Source organism: Ranitomeya variabilis, chromosome 3 (genome assembly GCF_051348905.1).
Source record: "Ranitomeya variabilis isolate aRanVar5 chromosome 3, aRanVar5.hap1, whole genome shotgun sequence".
NCBI classification, from domain to species: domain Eukaryota; kingdom Metazoa; phylum Chordata; class Amphibia; order Anura; family Dendrobatidae; genus Ranitomeya; species Ranitomeya variabilis.
In genome coordinates this window covers 511,672,027-511,695,077 of record NC_135234.1, presented here as the reverse complement: position 1 = coordinate 511,695,077, position 23,051 = coordinate 511,672,027, and the positions used below count along the sequence as shown (strand labels likewise).

Genomic DNA, 23,051 nt, shown 5'->3' with positions numbered 1-23,051 from the left:
CGTTTACGCTGGTAACCACGGTAAACATCGGGTTACTAAGCGCGGCCCTGCGCTTAGTAACCCGATGTTTACCCTGGTTACCGGGGACTTCGGCATCGCTCCAGCGCCGTGATTGCAACGTGTGACCGCAGTCTACGACGCTGGAGCGATATTCATACGATCGCTGCGACGTCACGGATCGTGCCGTCGTAGCGATCAAAATGGTACTGTGTGACAGTACCCTTACTCTCTATCACAGGAGCTCCATTCATTCCCAGCCTGCAGAGAGAGGTGACACCTGACACCTCTCTCTGCCATACAATGTATCTCTCCCCTCCCTCCACAATGCCTGGCCATTCACTGCAGACCTGGAGCTCCTTCTTATCTTACTGAGGGATGAGTCACAGACAGCTCTGCACAGACAATGCTGCTCCATACACACCACATAAACTAACTGTGCTTCTGATGCAGTAACTGCTGGTGATAGCAGATCACAGGGCAGTCACACACAAAATGGCTCTGCCCTGTGATGCTGCTCTTCATTCTGCCCCAGGGATATTAGACCACCCAAAAGGGGAGGGAAATGCTGATGTCAGCAGTTACTGCCCAGATTTTCCAGCTAACAGTAAAGCTGGTAAGTCTTACTATAGCTTCTTGAGGTCTAAAACGGAAAATGCTCCCCCTGGTGGTCAATATATATATTTGTAAGAAAATATATAATATTTTTCATATAGAAATGTTTGCAAACAGTGCAAACATTGCATTAATACATTTTATTTACTATTTTAAGCTTAATTTCACAAAAAAACAAACTACAAGAAAACTGGTGGCACCTTCCCTTTAAAGTACTTGAGAGACATTATGGAGCAACAGACCATGGTGTCGTTTTCCTCGTAATTCACAATATAACCTTGAGATTTGTGAAACTAAAATGTTACATATGTTCAGATTGGAGTGCCAAGGGAATTCCATTCATGAGGCAATCCTCAGTAATACAGTATTTATATAATAAAATACGTCTTGGTCTGTGACCATCAGAATTCTCCTTTTCAGAACTTTACTTTCCATCAAACTTGCGTGATGACAAAGCAGTGCCTGAAAAAGACGTAATCCCTATGGCCTCACAGCCACTGGGTGACAGGTACTCTATGGCGGACAGTTTTCAGGCCTAGGGGGAGATTAGCGGAACAGGACGGAAGAAATCCAGAAGACAAGCACAGTAAGGGTATGTGCGTTGCGGATTCCATTGCGGATTTTGTGCAGTTTTTGTGCGGATTTCGCCTGCGTTTGTACACCTGCGGATTCCTATTATAGAGTAAGTGTAAAACGCTGCGGAATCCACACAAAGAATTGACATGCTGCGGAAAATACAATGCAGCGTTTCTGCGTGGAATTTTCCGCAGCATGTTCACTGCGGATTTGGTTTTCCATAGGTTTACATGGTACTGTACAACGCATGGAAAACTGCTGTGGATCCGCAGCGTCAAATCCGCAACATGTGCACATAGGTTTGTTTTTTCCCCAGTTTGCACAGGTTCTGCACAGATTAAAAAAAAACAAAACAAAAAAAAAACTGCTGAACTCTGGGTAACCCCTTCCTATACGGAATAATCTAAAAAAGGGACTTTCTAGGATTTCATACCAGTGTGATTACGATTTTTTTACCCCCAAAACCATTCTGAGCAGCAAAACAAACGGGTCATGGTACTCATCAAAATACCCATCAAATAAGCTGTAGTGCGCCAGATGAAGAAATGTAGGAGTTCCACTGTGCCTGGTATTTTTGCTCATCTTGATCTCAAGCCCAATCACTTAAAATTCCCATTTTCTAAAGTACATAGTATATCACAAAAATATGCCATCACTTTATGAATGGAGAGGGTAAGACATCTGTGCAACCACCAATTCGGATAATGAATGTTCTCAGCACTGGTTTAGTTCTTCTTTCCTTTCATTGTACAGTGGTTGGCCAGGGTAAAAAGTGCCACAGAAATGGTGCAGCTCTATTTACCCTAAGTTTACCCTGCACAGCAGTGCCCCTGACTACCCAGTTAAGCAAAGAAAACATGCAATTGCAAGAAGGCCCCCCAAGGAGGATTGGCAGGGATCCCAAAGGCCAGTCCCACAACAATCAAAAAGTGTTGACATAGCATATTGCCAAGACATCACTTTAAAGGATAAAAATACGCTAATTTTAAAGTCTTAATGGGACCTCGGCAATCGTTTATAAAGGACCATTGAATCAGCTGTTAGTACTGGGGTTTGGACATGCTATCACATATCCAAACTATAGATGTAAATTTATACAACTGCTTTCTAAGCGTCGTTTAAAGCTTGTATAAAAAGCAGTAAAATTAGATAAAAACAAATACAGCAAACCAAAGCATCAAGTAAAAAATATACTCAATATACTCCGCTTTCTCTGGCAGTACCATCGTGAATGAATGCGTAGATCAAGCATGCGCCCCAGTACTCCCGTTAATATGGGGATCTGCAGAGTGCTGTTTTTGGAGCTGCTGAGGATTTCCAGTGGTTGACCTCTCAATGATCAGGAAGTTATCACCTATCAAATGTATAGGGGATAATTTTCAAGTCTAGAAATACCATTTTAAGATCATCTACTATTTACGCTAATAGGACAAGGAAACTAAGTAGATTGAGTGCAGATATATAAAGTAGTGTAAGCATTCAATAGGTTACAGGGCTTGCACAAGCACCATTGCCACTCCACGCAGCTGATCTTTGAGGGTGCTTAGAGATGGCTCCCCAGCAATTTGTTATACTGACCTCCCCTAATACTGCGCTGCCAGAAAACTAAAACGTAATGACATTAAAATGAAAGAAAGCTTAGAGAATATTAGCCAAGCCATATGCTTCTATTCTGTGTAGGCGTGACACATGGCTTCTGCTTGCATTTTGTAACAATATACAAGAATTTTATTTATGCAAATTACATCCTCATTCCTTTTTTTTTATTATTATTGTTACATATACATCGTCAACTGATCTAATTAACAATTATGTAAAAAGAGATAAGATATCCTGTATCACTTGATGTTTTTATTGGAGGCACTTCACAAATTCACGAAAGCTCATGGTTTGACTATATAAAGATCTCTGTTTTTAGTTTCCTAACTTCTATTTTTACATTTGCCACCCACGGAGGAGTTTAGCTGTGTGCCTCTGGTACAAGAAGAGATAATTAGCACACAGTTTTAATTAACATTAACTATATAGTCAGCAAATGTAAAATCTAGCTTGTTGGTCCCGTCCCACGTACTTTTCTGCATATTTTTTTTTACCCTGTGCAGAGAGAGAAAAATTTACCCTTCTTAGATTTGTCGTAATGATACGTCTCTGTGCCCTGGGTCTATCTGACCGGGGTTAGCCGATTCCCACAGCTGACACCCGGCACTAAGTGCCAGGAGTGATCACACACCACTCACGGCACTTTACCCCCCCAAAAAGCTGCAATCAAACTGGATTGCAGCATTCTGAAAGCCGGCAGAGAACTGAAAGCCCCTTTTCAAGCTGCGGAGTTAAGATCGTTGCCATGACGACATCCGGGTCACCAGAGCTAGGAAAATCGTTGATCATGTGAAGTGCATGATCAGCAAGTTTCTCTGTCAGTGCAGAGCTGACAGTTTATACAGCATGCAGTTTATACAAGCGATCAGCCTGCAAAAAATGATAGTCCCATAGTGGGACAAAGTAAAAAATTATTATTTTTTTTTTAAAAAAAAGGTAAAAACATTTTTGTAAATAAACAAACTATTTTATCTATAAATATATTTATATGAAAAAAAAATATTAACAATAAAAGTACACATTTGGTATTGCCTCGTCTGCACCGACCTGACCTATAAAACTGTCCCACTAGTTAACCCCTTTAGTGAACACCACAAAAAACTAAAAAAAGGAAAAAAAAAACAATGCTTTATCAGCTTTATCATCATATATAGAAAATTAGATTTTTTCTATTTATACGGCTCAAAGTAATAAACTTCTGTGAAGCACCTGAGGGTTCAATGTGCTCACCATACATCTAGATCAGTTCCGTGAGGGGTCTAGTTTCCAAAATAGCGTCACTTGTGGGGGATTTTCACTGGTTAGGCACATCAGAGGCTCTCTAAACGAGATATGGCGCCAGCCAATTGTTCCAGCAATTTTTGCATTCAAAAAGTCAAATGGCGCTCCTTCCCTTCCAAGCCCTGCTGTACTCAGGAGAAATTACACAACAAACATTGGGTTCCATTTTTTCCTGTTACCCTTGTAAAAATAAAAAAATTTGGATTTAAAGTTCTGAAAAAAAATTAAATGTTCATTTTTTTTCCCACATTCCAAAAATTCCTGTGAAGCACCTGAAGGGTTAATAAACTTCTTGAATGTGGTTTTGAGCACCTTGAGGGGTGCAGTTTTTAGAATGAGGGGTCTGTATGATAGAAAATACCGAAAAGTGACACCAAAGTGACTTCAAATGTGAGGTGATCCCTAAAAAAAAATGGTTTTGTAAATTTTATTGGAAAAATGGAGAAAAAACACATAAATAAAAGATAATTTATTAAAAAAAAAAAAAAAAAAAAAATCGCTGGTCAACTTGTAACCCTTATAACTTCCTAACAAAAAAAAATATGTTGGTTCCAAAATTGTGCTGATGTAAAGTAGACGTGGAACATGTTATTTATTGACTATTTTGTATGCTATATCTCTGTGATTTACGGGCATGAACATTTAAAGTTTAAAAATTGCCCAAATTTTAGCCAAATTTACGTTTTTTTCACAAATAAACGCAAGACATATTGAAGACGTTTTACCACTATCATGAAGTACAATATGTCATGAAAAAGAAAAAAAAAAAACCACAATCTCAATCATCGGGATCCATTGAAGCGTTTCAGAGCTATAACAACATAAAAGGACAGTGGTCAGAATTGTAAAAATCGGACTGGTAATTAACGTGCAAACCACCTTCGGGGGTAAAGGGGTTATAACAGTCACTACTTTACATACACATAGATTTGTTTAAAAAAAAAAAAAAAAAAAAAAAAAAAACACCTTCATGTGAGGGCTTCTTTCATAACAGCAGCAGCAGGGGGCACTATAGAAACCAACACTGTAGGAAGTTTGCTATCTGGGGCTTGGAGTCACTCTTTCACACTTCCGTCGGTACGCGGCCGTCGCTAAGCGTTGGTGCGACGTATCGAGGGACGTTGTTAAAATTCGGCACAACGTGGGCAGCAGATGCAGTTTTTCAACGCATCCGCTGCCCATTCTAATGTCCTGGGGAGGCGCTAGAGCTCTCCGCCCGTGCATGCGCACTCCAAAGTGCAGGATGAGACGTACGAAGAAACATTCCCTTGAACGTTTTTTTCGTGACGACGGTCCGCGAAAACACGACGCATCCATTGCACGACGGATCGCGACGTATAACCATACGACGCGATCCGTTGGCTATACAAGTCTATGGGAAAAAAACGCATCCTGCGGGCACATTTGCAGGTAGCCTTAGACATGCCACTGTGTACCAGTAGTAAATAAAACTGTGGATTATAATTTGCCTCTATCTAAATATACTCAAGCACAAAATCATCCAGAAGATATTTCTTTTTGATTCCACAGAACACCATGTGCAGTTACAACTAGAGTACGTGCTAAAATGGAAACGGAGAGCACATTGTGTACGCTGCCCCCACCTTACAAAACTTCAAGAAGGAGGGATTTAGGACTGTTTCATAGATCCATGTAACATGGTCAGAGAACAGATAGTTAGGCACAGACTGGCTGCCGGTCTCCTGACCCGAATTCAACAGCCTCATATTTTCCCATGAGACTGTCAAATTCTGGCAAATGGATTTGTAGCCAGGCTGCTCATCTCAGTCCATACATTCACATATCATGGTTCAAGAGGTAGTTAAATGGTGGTTGCTCTGTGACATTACAAAACATAGCACTATAAAGGTCATAGTGTAAAATTATGAGCACAGCATATACTCTGTATGTAGATCGTAAATAGCCCACTGACATGTTTGCTGGAAGAGCAGGAAGACACTTCTCAATCCAAAGTCTATGAAAGCCACAATGAGGGTCTCACAAAGTTGCATTGAAAACTTGTGATTCGTTAGCCATGACTTCTGGCCAGTCAGGAGCGGTGTCACAGGATGGCGGAGCAGGACCAAAGTGGCAGCGAGTAGAACAGAAGATGGTGGCTGGCAAGTATTTTACTATTGGCAGGGAGCATGAATTAATGATACCACTCTGGCGGTGAAACAAAAAAACAATGCCAGAGTGGTGCTAAAAACCTTAAACATAGAAAAATGCCAGCAGAGACGTTGTGCAGCTACAATTGTTGAGATTAAAGGGGTTGTTTACTAGGACAGCCCCTTATTATTCCCCACGCTTGGACCCGATAAAATAAAAAAGCCTATACTCCCTTCCGTGCTGGTGCCGTTCCCGCTGTGTCGGCACTCACTCTCCCTGGGGATCTCGTGCGGTTGTTGTGACTTGTGACCCCGGTGCCCAATCAGCGTTGGCCTCATTGTCTCCGCCTTTGGACAAATTGAACATGAAGAGGAATTCTGGGCTGCAGCTGATCTTGGACTTCCTCTTCATGTACAATTCGACAGAAGGTGGGGACAGGGACACCAGCGCCGGGGGCCATCACAACCGCACGAGAGACCCGTGACTGCGCAGAAAAGGCACCAGCACGGGAGGGGAGTATATATATTTTTTTTATTTTACCTGGGCCAAGCGTCAGGAATGGTAGTGGACAACCCTTTTAAGTAAAATATGTCATACATGCACAACACTTATTGTGCATTTTAAACAATGAAAACTTCTCATTATGGCAAATCTTAAATCGCCCCAACAAGAAGGTACTGAAGATGTCCAGCACTTCTGCAATAAAAATAATCATGATTAGAAATGCTTTCAACATACAGAGATAAATTACTTGGAATTTTCACCATCCCCCCCTTTTCGAAATTCATGTAACCAATGACAGTACTATTAATTCCCAAGTGTCTCCAAATACCTCTGCAGACTTCTTTTCATCCTCTGTTGTGATTTTAGCCTTACTCGTGTACTGAAAACAGGAAGAAAAGGAAGTGGAAGGACCTGTAAATAAAACAAATCTACATTACTGGTGATGCACTAAAAAGCACTTTTTAATGTACAAAGTGAACTTGAAAATACTCCAACTAGTAACGATACATTCTATAGGTGGTATAGCCACACTGCGACAATGTGCAGTATCGCCAATGCTCGTGTGTGATATTTAACAGCTTTTTTGGGACTCAGTGAAATGTGGCCAAACAAATTCTTAAAAGACCTAACAACAAAAAAAAGTTAAATGTTGAGGTTCACGTCTCCGGTAAGAAACAACTACAAATATGACAGAAGCATGGTTAAGCCATGTTCACATGTACTAAGGTTTTATCAGTACAATACTTGTACATCATAGACTGCCAACTGTTGCATATGCCTGGCAAGAATTAGCAGACTACCTCCGCACTAGAATTTTGCATTTATTTTTATTAATTTTACATCTATGTTCAAAGAACGAATAATCTGGGTGATTACTCAAATTTTTTCCTTCTCTTATGTGAAAAATGGAGTAAGGTGCACAGCTATTTGTCTTGGGATGACAAGCTCCATATATAAATATACCCTAGAAGCCATCTTATACTTATGTGAAGATTAGGGTAATATAGCACACTAATTATTAAGTACTCACTTTCATTGTCTGAGCTGTCGCTGCTGCTGAGGTGCCTATGTCGCTTCATCCTGACGCATCCTGTCCAAAAAATAAAAAAGAATTTAAAAAGCGGTAATGGGGGGAAAACCAAACAGTCACCGCCAAGGCTTCAACTCAAACAGTTCTTTCCAAAACCGCTTGAAACACCGCTACTTTTTGTAACTTTTGTCTTTTTTACGACAATCCCGCATCTTACTTTAGTGCACTGTTCATCAAGACTGACGTAAAAATGGCAGTCTTGATGAATCAGGGCTTTAGTGCAATACTTTACAGCTGTGTATAGATTATAGCGGACAAGAGCCTTTCAAATGGAAACTTCAATAAAAATTGACAAATACATTTTCTTAATGATTTTTACCCTTTGTGAATATCTTTTTTTTTGGACTGTCACAATTGCATTGTTCATTTTCTCTGCCGCAGGATGTTGTAATGGTCGATTCACTGGCCAAATTCAAACAGGGCCTTTTTAGATAAATGTAATATTATGTAATTGGACATTTATTCTGAGAAAGAATTGTTTTCTATATCTGAAATCGTGAAGGAATTTCTGCCCTAATATGGGGCAATCAGCATTTGCCCCTCGGGTTTTTTGTCTAGATAAACCCACTAGGTAATAGGTTGGACTCAGGACTTGCACTGAATTAGTAGTTAGCTCAAGTTTCTGCACAATAGTTAATCTGTGTTGTACTGTGAAGGGACATGGGGGGGAATCAACCTGGGCCTCCAACATACAGGACACTTATGGCCTGTTCATATGCTGCATTTTTTAGGCTGAACCCCCCCCGCCCACACACACACAATTTTTTTTAGTTTTGTTTTTTTAATACCAGCAAAATAAGTAAGATCTTTGAAAACAGCTAAGTGTTTTTTCAAATCAGAAGCATGTCAATTCTTTCAATGTTTTAGCAGCATTTTTTCACCCAAATGGGGAAAAAAAAACGTAAAAAAAAATGCATCAAAAACAAAGCAAAACCACATCAAATGCGTGTATGTTTAAGTGTTTTTTTCTACAAACATTTGAGTATTTGCAGATTTTTCTACAGCAAAAAACTTGAGCACATACCCACACCATATCAGTTCTGTGTGGTAATGGAAGAGACCTAGGCAGCAACACCCAATTTCAAAAATAAGTCAGTACAACTGATAGGCAAGTATATATTTTACAGATAAACTGGATCTCTCTTATTCCAAATGCTTCCCCGATTGTTGCCAAAAGAGCAGTAGTACAACATAAAACTTGGCCGTGAAGTATTCTACTGTATCAGTTAATTCGATTATAACCAAGAAGAGCTTGGCAGGAAACTGATGTTTCCTGTGATGTCTTCCACATTCATTCCAATAGGTAACTATGAAGGAACTTCCTGATAGAAAGCTGGAAAAATATAGGCTGCAATAGAAACCAATGTTAAAAGCTACTGGAAAAAATGGCAGCTGCAGACACATGAACCAGGAAAAACAAACAGTGTTCTAGTTCTGGAAATCCTGAATAGTAACAAGGCGGCTTTTCATCATCGTCTTCACTACTGGTGGAGATTCAAGCCATACAGAATTTGTACAGAGAGAATGTGATAACACATTTCTTAACGGAAGCATCCTGTGTGTATCGCTTTCATTGAAAAATTTGTCTCACTAAGAAAGGGTCATTTGGCCAGTGCAAGTCCTAGTGAATGACTTCTGTGTGAACATTACCATAAGAGACAATCCAAAGATTAAATAAAGCTACTTTCACACATCAGGTTTTCAGTGCCAGGCTAAATCCGGTGAATGTTGGAAAAACTGGATCTGGTGCAGATTTTGAAAAACTGATGCGATGGATCCGTGTTTTTTTTACGGATCCGGCTAGCCTATCTAGATTATTGGATAAAAAAAAATTTGGAGCAAACTCAGTTTAAAAAACCGGATCAGGCCGCCGGATCTGCCTTTTTCCGGATCCGGCACCTTCCGGCTCCCATAGGCTTTCATTGTAGCAAACAGCCGGAAGAGACAAAAAAAATTGCAGTACAGGTTTTTTTCAGACGCCGGAATCGGAATTTTAGCCGGATCCGGAAAAAAACGGAAGGAACGCTGTGCCACGCGGCGCGATCCGGCACGAATACAAGTCAATGGGGGGAAAACTGGTTCCGGTTTTTATTTTTTCCGGTTCTGGTTTTTCTCTAAAGAGCCGGATTTAGCCTGAAACAAAAATACGGATGTGTGAAAGTAGCCTAAGACATTGTTGTATATTAGACATTTCATTATTTTCTTAATTGTGGATGTGAAAAATGGATGTAAAAAATGGATGATTTTTCATATGCTTGTTGTGTGAACTTAACCCAAATCAGGTCTCCGTTTTTTTCTACTACTAAAGAGAAGAGAACAGATGAATACTTATTAATTCCTCACACCTTATCAAGACATTTGTTGACCATGACTAAAATATTATTTGAATATGGGAGGTTTTGGTATGTTTACTTCTAGTGAACATACGTGGCATTAAAGCCAGTTTTGCCCTTTATGGCTGTCTATATTTTTAAAACATTACCATAACTGTGTTTTTTTTTGGGGGGATGAGTTGTATATGGGGTACATATAACTTAATAAAGTTAACATGTCAATTATAATGCACTCAATAAAACTGAAAATGGAAAACCAATTCCAGATTTAATGCTTTTGGTCATGCTTTCTACCAAAAACAGTGATCATCTCAGTGTCATGAAATCTGAAAAAAACTTTCCAGTTTGAGGTCAATTAGGGTTACCATAATTATTAATATTTGCCAAATGCCAGAAGAAAGAGAACGAGAAAGAATGAGAATGCAGTAAGTAATAAAAATGCTTTAAAACAAAGTCAAAAGTTTACATATATTTCATTAGTATTTGGTACCATTGCCCTAAAACTGAATGACTTGGGTCAAATGTTTGGGATACCCTTCCACAAGCTTCTCACAGTAGTTGGTCAGAATTTGGGCCCATTCATCCTGACAAAACTGGTGTAACTGGTCTAGGTTTGTAGGTCATCTTGCTCGCGCCTGCCTTTTCAGCTTTGCCCATAAATTTTCAATAGGATTAAGATCAGGGCTTTGTGATGGCCTCTCCAAAACATTGACTTTGTTATTCTTAAGCCACTTTGTTACCATTTTGGCAGTATGCTTCAGGTCATTGTCCATTTGGAAGACCCATTTCCGCCCAAGATTTAACTTCCTGGCTGACGTCTTGAGATATAGGTCTTCAGAATTGCCACATAATTTTTTTTCAAGATGCCATCTATTTTGTAAAGCGCACCAGTCCCTCCTGCAGCAAAACAACCCCACAACATGATGCTGCCACCCCTGTGCTTCATAGTTGGGATGGTGTTTTTAGACTTCCAAGGTTCTCCCCTTTTCCTCCAAACTTAACGATGGTCATTATGCTCAAAAAGTTCAATTTTAGTTTCCTCACACCACAGGACATGTCTCCAAAAATTAAGGTCTTTGTTCCTGTGTGCATTTGCAAACATTAATCTGATTTTTGTGTTTCTTTTGGCATCTATCTATCTATCTACATATACAGTTGTGGCCAAAAGTATTGACACCCCTACAATTCTGTCAGATAATACTCAGTTTCTTCCTGAAAATGATTGCAAACACAAATTATTTGTTATTATTATCTTCATTTAATTTGTCTTAAATGAAAAAATACAAAAAGAATTGTCCTCAAGCCAAATTGGATATAATTCCATTCCACACCAAACATAAAAAGGGGGTGGACAAAAGTATTGGGACTGTTGGAAAAATCATGTGATGCTTCTCTAATTTGTATAATTAACAGCACCTGTAACTTACCTGTGGCACCTAACAGGTGTTGGCAATAACTAAATCACGCAGCCAGTTGACATGGATTAAAGTTGACTCAACCTCTGTCCTGTGTCCTTGTGTGTACCACATTGAGCATGGAGAAAAGAAAGAAGACCAAAGAACTGTCTGAGGACTTGAGAAACCAAATTGTGAGGAAGCATGAGCAATCTCAAGGCTACAAGTCCATCTCCAAAGACCTGAATGTTCCTGTGTCTACCGTGCGCAGTGTCATCAAGAAGTTTAAAGCCCATGGCACTGTGGCTAACCTCCCTAGATGTGGACGGAAAAGAAAAATTGACAAGAGATTTCAACGCAAGATTGTGTGGATGTTGGATAAAGAACCTCGACTAACATCCAAACAAGTTCAAGCTGCCCTGCAGTCCGAGGGTACAACAGTGTGAACCCGTACTATCCGTCGGCGTCTGAATGAAAAGGGACTGTATGGTAGGAGACCCAGGAAGACCCCACTTCCTACCCCGAGACATAAAAAACTAGGCTGGAGTTTGCCAAAACTTACCGGAAAAAGCCTAAAACATTTAGTTAATGTTAATGTTCTCTGGTCAGATGAGACAAAAGTAGAGCTTTTTGGGCAAAGGCATCAACATAGAGTTTACAGGAGAAAAAAAAGAGGCATTCAAAGAAAAGAACACGGTCCCTACAGTCAAACATGGCGGAGGTTCCCTGATGTTTTGGGGTTGCTTTGCTGCCTCTGGCACTGGACTGCTTGACCGTGTGCATGGCATTATGAAGTCTGAAGACTACCAACAAATTTTGCAGCATAATATAAGGCCCAGTGTGAGAAAGCTGGGTCTCCCTCAGAGGTCATGGGTATTCCAGCAGGACAATGACCCAAAACACACTTCAAAAAGCACTAGAAAGTGGTTTGAGAGAAAGCACTGGAGACTTCTAAGGTGGCCAGCAATGAGTCCAGACCTGAATCCCATAGAACACCTGTGGAGAGATGTTAAAATGGCAGTTTGGAGAAGGCACCCTTCAAATATCAGGGACCTGGAGCAGTTTGCCAAAGAAGAATGGTCTAAAATTCCAGCAGAGCATTGTAAGAAACTCATTGATGGTTAACAGAAGTTATTTTGGCTAAAGGTTGTGCAACCAAGTATTAGGCTGAGGGTGCCAATACTTTTGTCTGGGCAATTTTTGAAGTTTTGTGTGAAATGATCAATGTTTTGCTTTTTGCTCCATTCTCTTTTGTGTTTTTTCATTTAAGACAAATTAAATGAAGATAATAATACCAAAGAATTTGTGATTGCAATCATTTTCAGGAAGAAACTGAGTATTATCTGACAGAATTGCAGGGGTGTCAATACTTTTGGCCACAACTGTATACATATACATACACACGCATATATACATATACACACACATTTTTAGTTTTATTTTAGTTTTTTACGACGTTCACCATATGGTATGAAAATGATTTAAAGTACACGTTGTTAAGTATGCGCTGATAGAAAATATGTTTGTTTTTTTAACACTTAAAACCAGTTTCTCGTCTATTTGCAATATTTCTGGTTCCACAAGGGGACTTGCACATGCTATCTTTTGATCTCATCGATAATACACTGTGCAACCTATGTTGCACCATACATTATCTAACCTGTCAGTTAGACTGAATTAGCCCATCAGTCCCTCATCCTGGCGAGATTGGATTAGCTATGGGAAATGGCAAAAACAAGAGGCCATTGTTAGACCTCCTGTTGCCACCGTGCAATTGCAAAAAGTTTATCTTCATGTGTGCTATTGATTAGTGAAAACATAAAAAGATAGTTGCACTTTTTTCTTTTTATAAACTGTAATCGGGACTGCTGTCTTTCTGACAATCCCAAGCTTCAGGCGCAGTTTGTTATAAAAATAATATGTTTAACTCAATGTCTGATAGTGGCTGCAGTGCTGACATCGTATTAAAGGGAATCTGTCACCCCAAAATTGGCCTATAAACTAAGGCCACCGGCATCAGCATTCTGTAATGCTGTAGATAAGCCCCCAGATGTATCCTTAAAGATAAGAAAAACAAGTTAGGTTATGCTCACTTAATGGCGGTTCGGTCCGATGGGCGTCGCAGTCCGGCGCCTCCCATCTTCATATGATGTCGTCCTCTTTTCTTCCTGCCGCCGATCCTGCGCAGGCGTACTTTGTCTGCCGTGTTGAGGGCAGAGCAAAGTACTGCAGTGTGCAAGTGCCAGGAAAGGTCAGAGACGCCCAGCAACTGCGCACTGCAGTACTTTGCTCTGCCCTCAACAGAGCAGACAAAGTACGCCTGCGCAGGAGCCATGGCAGGAAGACAAGAAGAGGACGACATCGTATGAAGATGGGAGGCGCTGGACCTGGACCGCGACGCCCATCGGACCGCAGCTGGATCTACAGAATGCTGTAGATAAGCCCAATGCCAGTGGCCTTAGTTTATAGGCCAATTTTGGGGTGACAGATTCCCTTTAACAGCGCTGCAGCCACTCACCCTAGCAGCACTCCCTGTGTAGTCAGAATGCCCCACTCACAGCCACAGAGCTCACCGATTGGCTGCTGTGATGCTAACATGACATCAGTGCTGCAGCCAATATTGTAACATTTTATGAAGAAAAAAAAATTGAAGTGGGATAAAATGGTAAAAAAAAGCAAGTCACCACTATTTCTTGGGTTGTGCCTTTACAACAATCATTGTAAGGTAAAAATGATATGGCTGCATGACTCTTCCTGTCGGTACGATTAAGGAAATACCAAATGTGCATAAAAATAAATTATATAGATATATTATACACATTTTTTTTTATATACACACACACACTGCTCAAAAGAATAATGGGAACACAAACACAATGTAACTCCAAGTCAATCACACTTCTGTGAAATCAACTTGTCCAGTTATGAAGCAACACTGGCTGTGATACAATTTCTCCTGCGGTTGTGCAAATGGAACAGACAACAGGTAGAAATGATAGGCAATCAGCAAGACAACCCCTATAAAAGGAGTGGTTCTGCAGGCGGTTACCACAGACCATTTCTCTGTTCTCATCCCTTTTGGCTGATTTGATCACTTTTGCATTTTGTCATTACTTTCAACCCTAGCAACCTACAGCAGTTGCTCTGCTCAGGTAGTGCGGCTCATCCAGGATGGCACATAAGTGTGAGCTGTGGCAAGAAGGCTAGCTGTGTGTCACCAGTGTCCAGAGCATGGATCAGATACCAGGAGACAGGCCAGTATACCAGGAGATGCGGAAAGGGCCATAAGGAGGACAACAACCCAGCAGCAGGAACATCATCTCCTCCTTTGTGCAAATAGGAACAATAGGAGCAGGGCCAGAGCCCTACAAAATGAGCTCCAGCAGGCCACCAACATCCATGTGTCTGCTCAAACGGTCAGAAACAGACTCCATGAGGGTAGTATGAGGGCCTGACGACCACATGTGGGTGTTGTGCTTACAGCCCAACACCGTGAAGGGTGACTGGCATTTGCCAGAGAACATGAAGATTGACAGGTTCGACAATGGCGCCCTGTGTTCTTCACAGATGAGAACAGGTTCACACTGAGCATGTGACTGGACGTGACAGTCTGTAGACGCCATGGAGAACTTTCTGCTGCCTGCAATATCCTCCAGCATGACCGCTTTGGCAGTGGGTCAGTAATGGTGTAGGGAGCCATTTCTTTGGAGGGCCATACAGTCCTCCATGTGCTAGCCAGAGGTTCCCTGACGAGATCCTCAGACCCATTGTGAGACCATATGCAGGTGCATTGGGTCCTGGGTGCCTTCTGATGCATGACAATGCTAGGCCTCATGTGGCTGAAGCATATCAACAGTTCCTACATGATGAAGGCATTGATGCTATGGACTGGTCTGCCCGTTCACCAGATCTAAATCCAATCAAGCACATCTGGGACATCATGTCTCGTTCCATCCTTGAACGCCACGTTGCGCCACAGACTGTCCAGGAGTTGACTGATGCTTTAGTCCAGGTCTGGGAGGAAAGCCCTCAGGAGAACATCTGCCGCCTCATCAGGACCATGCCCAGGTGTTGTAGGGAGGTCATACAGGCACATGAAGGCCACACACACTACGTAGCATCATTTCCTTGTCTCGAGGCATTTCCACTGAAGTTGCAGCAGCCTGGAATTTGATTTTCCACTTTGATTTTGGTATCATTCCAAACCTAGACCTCCATTGGATATTAAGTTTTATTTAAAGTAATAATTTTTATGTTTTTTGTTCTCAACGCATTCCACTTTGTAACGAATAAAGATTTACAAGTGGAATATTTCATACAGTGATATCTAAGAAGTGGTATTTTAGTGTTCCAATTATTTTTTTGAGCAGTATATGTATATATTTTCATATTCAGATGTTTATAAAAAAAAAGTATATATAGAACATGCATACAAATTTGTGTTGCCATTTTCACAGACCAATAACATTTTTATTTTTCTGTCAATTGAGCTGTCCAAGGGCTTGCTAGTTGCATGGTTAGCTGCTTTTATTTATTTTATTTTGGGATCCATATGACATTTTTGATTTCCTTTTATTGCATTTGATACAAAGGGAACGGTGACCAAAAAGGTGTAATTCTGGCACTTTAATTTATTTTTCTACTTATTCTGTTTACCTTATGGGTTGATTAAAAATTATGCAGTTGTGTGAAAAAGTATTTGTCCCCTTCCTGATTTCCTATTCTTTTGCATGTTTGTCACACTTTAATATTTTAATGTTGTTTGATCTGAAACATTTGACAAAGATAGCACAAGTAAACACAAAATACAATTTTTAACTGAAGGAAAAAAGAAATCCAAACCTACAGGGCCCTGTGTGAAAATGGCAAATACTCTCTTGACTGACGAGACAAAAATTTAACTTTTTGGAAGGTGTCTGTCCCATTACATCTTACATAGAAGTAACACAGCATTTCAGGAAAGGAACATCATACTAACAGTAAAATATGGTGATGGAAGTGTGATGGTCTGGAGCGGTTTTGCGGCTTCAGGACCACGAAGACTTGCTGTAGTAAATGGAACCATAAATTCTGCCGCCTACAAAAAAATCCTGAAAGAGAATGTCCGGCCATCTGTTCGTGACCTCAAGCTGAAGTGCACTTGGGTTATGCAGCAGGACAATGAACCAAAAACACACCAGCAAGTCCACCTCTGAATTGCTTAAGAAAAACAAAATTAAGACTTTGTAGTGGCCTAGTCAAAGTGCTGACCTTAATCTTAATCTGAGATGCTGTACCATGATTTAAAAAGGCAGTTCAGGCTCGGAAACCCTCCAAATGTGGCTGAATTACAATTCTGTAAAGATGAGTGGGCCAAAATTCCTCAAGAAGTTTGTAAAATACCCACTGCGAGTTATTGCAAACTCTTGATTGCAGTTGTTGCTGCTAAGGGTGGCCCAACCAATTATTAGGTTTATTATTAGTATCGTACATTTTTATAGCGCCATTTACTCCATGGTGCTTTACATGTGAAAAGGGGGCAAATATAGCCACATACACCTAAACATGAGCAAAAAACAAGGCACACAGGTACATAAGGAGGGAGGACCCTGCCCGTGAGGGCTCACAGTCTGCAGAGGATGGGTAAGGATACACTAGGAGAGGGTAGAGCTGGTTGTGCGGCAGTTCAGTAGGTTGAGGATCACTGCAGGCTTGTCGTTAGAGGTGAGTCTTCAGGTTCTTTTTGAAGGTTTCTATGGTAGGCGAGAGTCTGATGTGTTGCGGTAGAGAGTTCTAGAGTATGGGGAAGCACGGCAGAAGTCTTGGATGTGGTTGTGGGAAGAAGATGAGAAGGGAGTAGAGAAGGAGGTCTTGAGAGGATCGGAGGTTGTGTGTAGGTAAGTACCGGGATACGAGGGCACAGATGTATAGAGGAGACAGGTTGTGGATGGCTTTATATGTCATTGTAAGGGTTTTGAACTGGAGTCTCTGGGTGATAGGAAGCCAGTGAAGGGCTTGGCATAGGGGAGTTGCTGAGGATTAGCGGGGAGACAGGTAGATTAGTCGGGCAGCAGAGTGTAAGATGGATTGGAGTGGTGCCAGAGTGCTAGAGGGGAGGCCAGAGAGTAGGAGGTTGCAGTAGTCAAGGCGGGAGATAAGGGCATGCACTAGTGTTTTTGTGGTGTCGCGGTCAAGGAATGCGCGGATCCAGGACCTATTTTTGAGTTTAAAACGGCAGGAGGCGGCAAGGGCTTGGATATGTGGCTTGAAGGAGAGGGAAGAGTCGAGGATCACCCCGAGGCACCGGGCGTATGGGACTGGGGAAAGTGAGCAGCCATTGACATTGATAGATAGGTCTGGTGGAGGGGTAGAGTGAGATGGGGGAAAGATGATGAATTCTGTTTTGTCTATGTTCAGTTTTAGAAAGCGAGCAGAAAAGAAGGCCGAGATAGACAGACAGTGTGGGATTTTGGTAAGTAAGGAGGTGAGGTCAGGTCCGGATAGGTAAATCTGCGCGTCATAGGCGTAGAGATGATACTGCATACCGTGGAATTCTATGAGCTGTCCTAGGCCGAAGGTGTAGATGGAGCCGAGTAGGGGTCCTAGAACACAGCCTTGAGGAACACCGACGGACAAGGGGCAGAGTGAGGAGGTGGTGTGGGGGAGGGAGACACTGAATGTTCGGTCTGCCAGATATGACGATATCCAGGATAGGGCCAAGTCTGTGATGCCAAGAGATGAGAGGATCGGTAGCGAAGGGAGTGGTCCACAGTGTCAAAGGCAGAAGACAGGTCCAGGAGGAGGACAAAGTAGTGTTGTTTGCTCTTGGCAGTTAGTAGGTCATTGGTGACTTTAGTTAGGGCAGTTTAGGTTGAGTGATGGGGTCGGAAGCCAGATTGTAACCAGTCAAAGAGGGAGCAGGAGGAGAGGTGGGAGGACAGTTCAAGATGGACATGTTGTTCTAGTAATTTTGAGGCATAAGGGAGAAGAGATATCGGGCGATAGCTAGACACAGAGGATGTGTAGAGGGAGGGCTTTTTGAGGATGGGTGTGATCTTGGCATGTTTGAAGGATGAGGGGAAGACACCTGTTGGGAGTGAGAGGTTGAAGAGGTGTGTTAGGGTTGGGATGAGGACCGCGGCAAGGTTAGGGATCAGGTGGGACGGGAGCGGGTCAAGCGTGCAAGTGGTGAGGTGTGATCTTGACAGGAGAGCGGAGAGCTTATCTTCTGCCATGGTGGAGAAGCTGGTTTAGGAGGAACAGGGTTGAGCAGCTAAGAGGGATAATGGGCGCTGTGGGCCAAAGCTTTCTCTGTTCGTATCAATCTTCTATTTAAAGAAAGAGGCAAAGTCTTCAGCAGAAAAGAAAGGGGAGGGAGAGGGTGTGGGGGGACAGAGTGGGTGCGGGGGGATGGAGTAGAGAATTGAAAGTGCTGAAAAGCTGTGTAGGGTTGTGAGACGGAGGATATGAGAGATGAGAAGTTTGTTTTGCGACAGTGAGTGTGGACTTGAAGCTGGCGAGGGACTGCTTGTATGCAGTGAAGTGGTCAGCACAGCGGGATCACTTCCATCTCTGCTCAGCGACCCTGGAAGCCCGTCTCAGTTCTTTGGTCAGGCTGGTCAGCCAGGGCTGCCTGTTCAGTGTACGAGTTTTGCTATGAATGAACGGGGTGGCCAAATCAAGTGTACCTGCTATTGTGGTGTTATAAAAAGTGGCAGCAGCATCTGTGTCATGAAGGGAAGCTATGTCTGTAAGAGGGAGAAGGGACTCAGAGAGATTGTAAATTGAGGTGTTTGAGATTTCTGCGAGGATGAGTGAGTTTGTGGAAGGGGGTTGCAACTAGGAGAGGAAAGGGAAGAGGATTTCAGTAGGTTGTGGTCAGACAGGGAGAGGGGTGAGTTAGTGAGATTAGTAAGGGAGCAGAGGCGGGTGAAGACGAGTTGCAGTGTGTGGCCATCTTTGTGAGTGGCCTCAGAGGACCATTGAGTGAGGCCAAAGGAGGCAGTCAGTGATAAAAGTTTAGAGGCAGCTCAGGTGGAAGTGTCAATGGGGATATTGAAGTCACCCATGATGAGAGTGGGGATGTCAGCAGAGAGGAAACGAAGTAACCAGGTGGTGAGGAGGTCAAGAAAGGTTTGGGGGCAATCACTTTTTTTCACCCAGAACTCTATAGGCTTGGATTTCTTTTTCCGTTAATAATAAAGACTTTCATTACATTCGTTTGGTGATCTGAAACATTTAAAGGGAACCTGTTAGCAGATTTTGCCGCTATAAGATGTGATCACTGCCCTTCAGGGCTTATCTACAGCAGTCTATAACGCTGTAGATAAGCCCCCGGTCCGACCTGCAAGTGAAGAAAAATAAGTTATATTATACTCACCCTGGGGGCGGTTCAGTCCGATGGGTGTCACGGGTCCGGCACCTGCCATCTTCTTGTGACGCCGACTTGTTAATTGCTCCCTGGCATCGGCGCTCCTGCGCAGGCCGACTTATCTGCCCTGTTGAGGGCAGAGTAAAGTACTGCAGTGCGCAGGCGCTGGGCCTCTCTGACCTTTCCCGGCGCACTGCAGTACTTTACTCTGCCCTCAACAGGTCAGAGACACCCATCGGACCGGACCGCCCCAAAGGGTGAGTATTACTTATTTTTCTTCACTTGCAGGTCGGATCAGCGGCTTTTCTACAGCATTATAGAATGCTGTAGATAAGCCCTGAAAGGCAGTGGTCGCATCTTATAGCGGCAAAATCAGTTGACAGGTTCCTTTTAAGTGTGACAAACATGCAAAAGAATAGAAAAATCAGAAAAGGGGCAAATATTTTCACCCAATTGTATATTGATAGACCTGACTTTTTCAGAGAGGGCTATACCAACTTTCTTTTTATTTTTTTAATGAGGGAAAAGGAGGGGTGGAGGTGGTGGGGTGATTTGAATTTATATATGTATATACGATTTTATTTTATTTTTTTAAAATCCCTGTTATTTTTTACTCACGGGACTTTCCTCTGCAACCGTTTGATATATTATATATACTATACAACTGCGTTAAAATAAGGGGTATGAGGTAACCCCACGCATATAGTCACAAATGTAATTTCTTCAGGGGTAAAACACAAATTAATAAGCATGTCTTAATATACCGGTAATTAAAAAAAATCATTTTGTGTGATTGTGGCCTATGATGCCATAGAGGTTATTTTTTACGCCAATACTTATCCTGATGTTTTGGTAGGTCTGTATAGTTTTGTGCTCTTACGCACTTTTTAAATGTTTTCATGGATCTTTTTCCATGTTGGTTGGTATTGAAACACTACGCGTGTGCAAGTCAAACATACCTGGCTGAGATCATACAGCCAGTGGATTGTATACATATACAGTACAGACCAAAAGTTTGGACACACCTTCTCATTTAAAAATTTTTCTGTATTTTCATGACTATGAAAATTGTACGTTCACACTGAAGGCATCAAAACTATGAATTATCACATGTGGAATTATATACTTAACAAAAAAGTGTGAAACAACTGAAATTATGTCTTATATTCTAGGTTCTTCAAAGTAGCCACCTTTTGCTTTGATAACTGCTTTGCACACTTTTGGCATTCTCTTGATGAGTTTTAAGAGGTAGTCACCGGGAATGTTCTTCCAACAATCTTGAAGGAGTTCCCAGAGATGCTTAGCACTTGTTGGCCCTTTTGCCTTCACTCTGCGGTCCAGCTCACCCCAAACCATGTCGATTGGGTTCAGGTCTGGTGACTGTGGAGACCAGGTCATCTGGCGTAGCACCCCATCACTCTCCTTCTTGGTCAAATAGCCCTTACACAGCCTGAAGGTGTGTTTGGGGTCATTGTCCTGTTGAAAAATAAATGATGGTCCAACTAAACGCAAACTGGATGGAATAGCATGACGCTGCAAGATACTGTGGTAGCCATGCTGGTTAAGTATGCCTTCAATTTTGAATAAATCTTCAACAGTGCCACCAGCAAAGCACCCCCACACCATCACTCCTCCTCCTCCATGCTTCACGGTGGGAACCAGGCATGTAGAGTCCATCCGTTCACCTTTTCTGCGTCGCACAAAGACACGGTGGTTGGAACCAAAGATTTCAAATTTGGAATCATAAGACCAAAGCACACATTTCCACTGGTCTAATGTTCATTCCTTATGTTCTTTAGCCCAAACAAGTTTCTTCTGCTTGTAGCCTGTCCTTAGCAGTGGTTTCCTAGCAGCTATTTTACCATGAAGGCCTGCTGCACAAAGTCTCCTCTTAACAGTTGTTGTAGAGATGTGTCTGCTGCTAGAACTCTGTGTGGCATTGACCTGGTCTCTATTCTGAGCTGCTGTTAACCTGCGATTTCTGAGGCTGGTGACTCGGATAAACTTATCCTCAGAAGCAGAGGTGACTCTTGGTCTTCCTTTCCTGGGGCGGTCCTCATGTGAGCCAGTTTCTTTGTAGCGCCTGATTGTTTTTGCCACTGCACTTGGGGACACTTTCAAAGTTTGCCCAATTTTTCTGACTGACCTTCATTTCTTAAAGTAATGATGGCCACTCGTTGTTCTTTACTTAGCTGCTTTTTTCTTGCCATAATACAAATTCTAACAGCATATTCAGTAGGACTATCAGCTGTGTATCCACCAGACTTCTGCACAACACAACTGATGGTCCCAACCCCATTTATAAGGCAAGAAATCCCACTTATTAAACCTGACAGGGCACACCTGTAAATAGAAAACCATTCCCGGTGACTACCTCTTGAAGCTCATCAAGAGAATGCCAAGAGTGTGCAAAGCAGTCATCAAAGCAAATAGTGGCTACTTTGAAGAACCTAGAATATAAGACATAATTTCAGTTGATTCACACTTTTTTGTTAAGGATATAATTCCACATGTGTTAATTCATAGTTTTGATGCCTTCAGTGTGAATGAACAATTTTCTTAGTCATGAAAATACAGAAAAATCTTTAAATGAGAAGGTGTGTCCATACTTTTGGTCTGTACTGTATAATGTTTGGTATGGGACTGGTCCACAACTGCATTTTTGAGGACAGGCATGTGGCCACAAGCATACACGGTGCACTTTCAGTGTATTTTGCTGGTAGAGACAAGTGAGTGTGTAGTACATGTCAGTCTAATATCTGCTCCTTAGAGCCAAACTTTGAAAGACTAAAAAAAACAAAAATGCTGAACACAGCATAAGGTTGACAACTGCGGGTATATTCTAGTAATTGTGCATGTCAGATAACAGTGTAATTGTCCTTATGAGCGAGAGCGAAACGTTGCTATGGAGAAGTGTGACAATCTGTTTTTAAACAATTCCCAGACGTTGCCAATGACTCCTATTCCCAGTGTTTAGCCTTCATTGTGGTGCATGCTTAAATGTTGTAACACTAGCATGCAGAATTTGAAACCAGAGTAAAAGAAATGCTTAACGCTACTTTCATATTAGGAAAGTACAGACTAAGCATAATCTGCTGTGTAAAATGCAAGATTGCAGCACACCTATTTAGTTTTTATTCTGTTGGTTAAATTGCTTTGATTTTGTGGCAGGACTACGGTTTTGGCCATAGAGGTGTAATGTG

The 23,051-nt window shown here is 41.8% G+C and overlaps 1 protein-coding gene across 1 annotated transcript in view; it reads right to left on the bottom strand.

Moving 5' to 3' along the window:
• Positions 1 to 23,051, bottom strand: part of JADE3 (jade family PHD finger 3) — an 85,000-nt gene that overhangs the window by 38,139 nt on the left and 23,810 nt on the right. The window contains exons 2-3 of the mRNA XM_077296899.1: positions 7,712 to 7,771; positions 7,010 to 7,092 (exon numbers count right to left, since the gene is read on the bottom strand). Coding sequence (XP_077153014.1) covers positions 7,010 to 7,092; positions 7,712 to 7,760 — 132 coding nt within the window. The 5' untranslated portion in view covers positions 7,761 to 7,771. The remainder of the gene's footprint in view (positions 1 to 7,009; positions 7,093 to 7,711; positions 7,772 to 23,051) is intronic.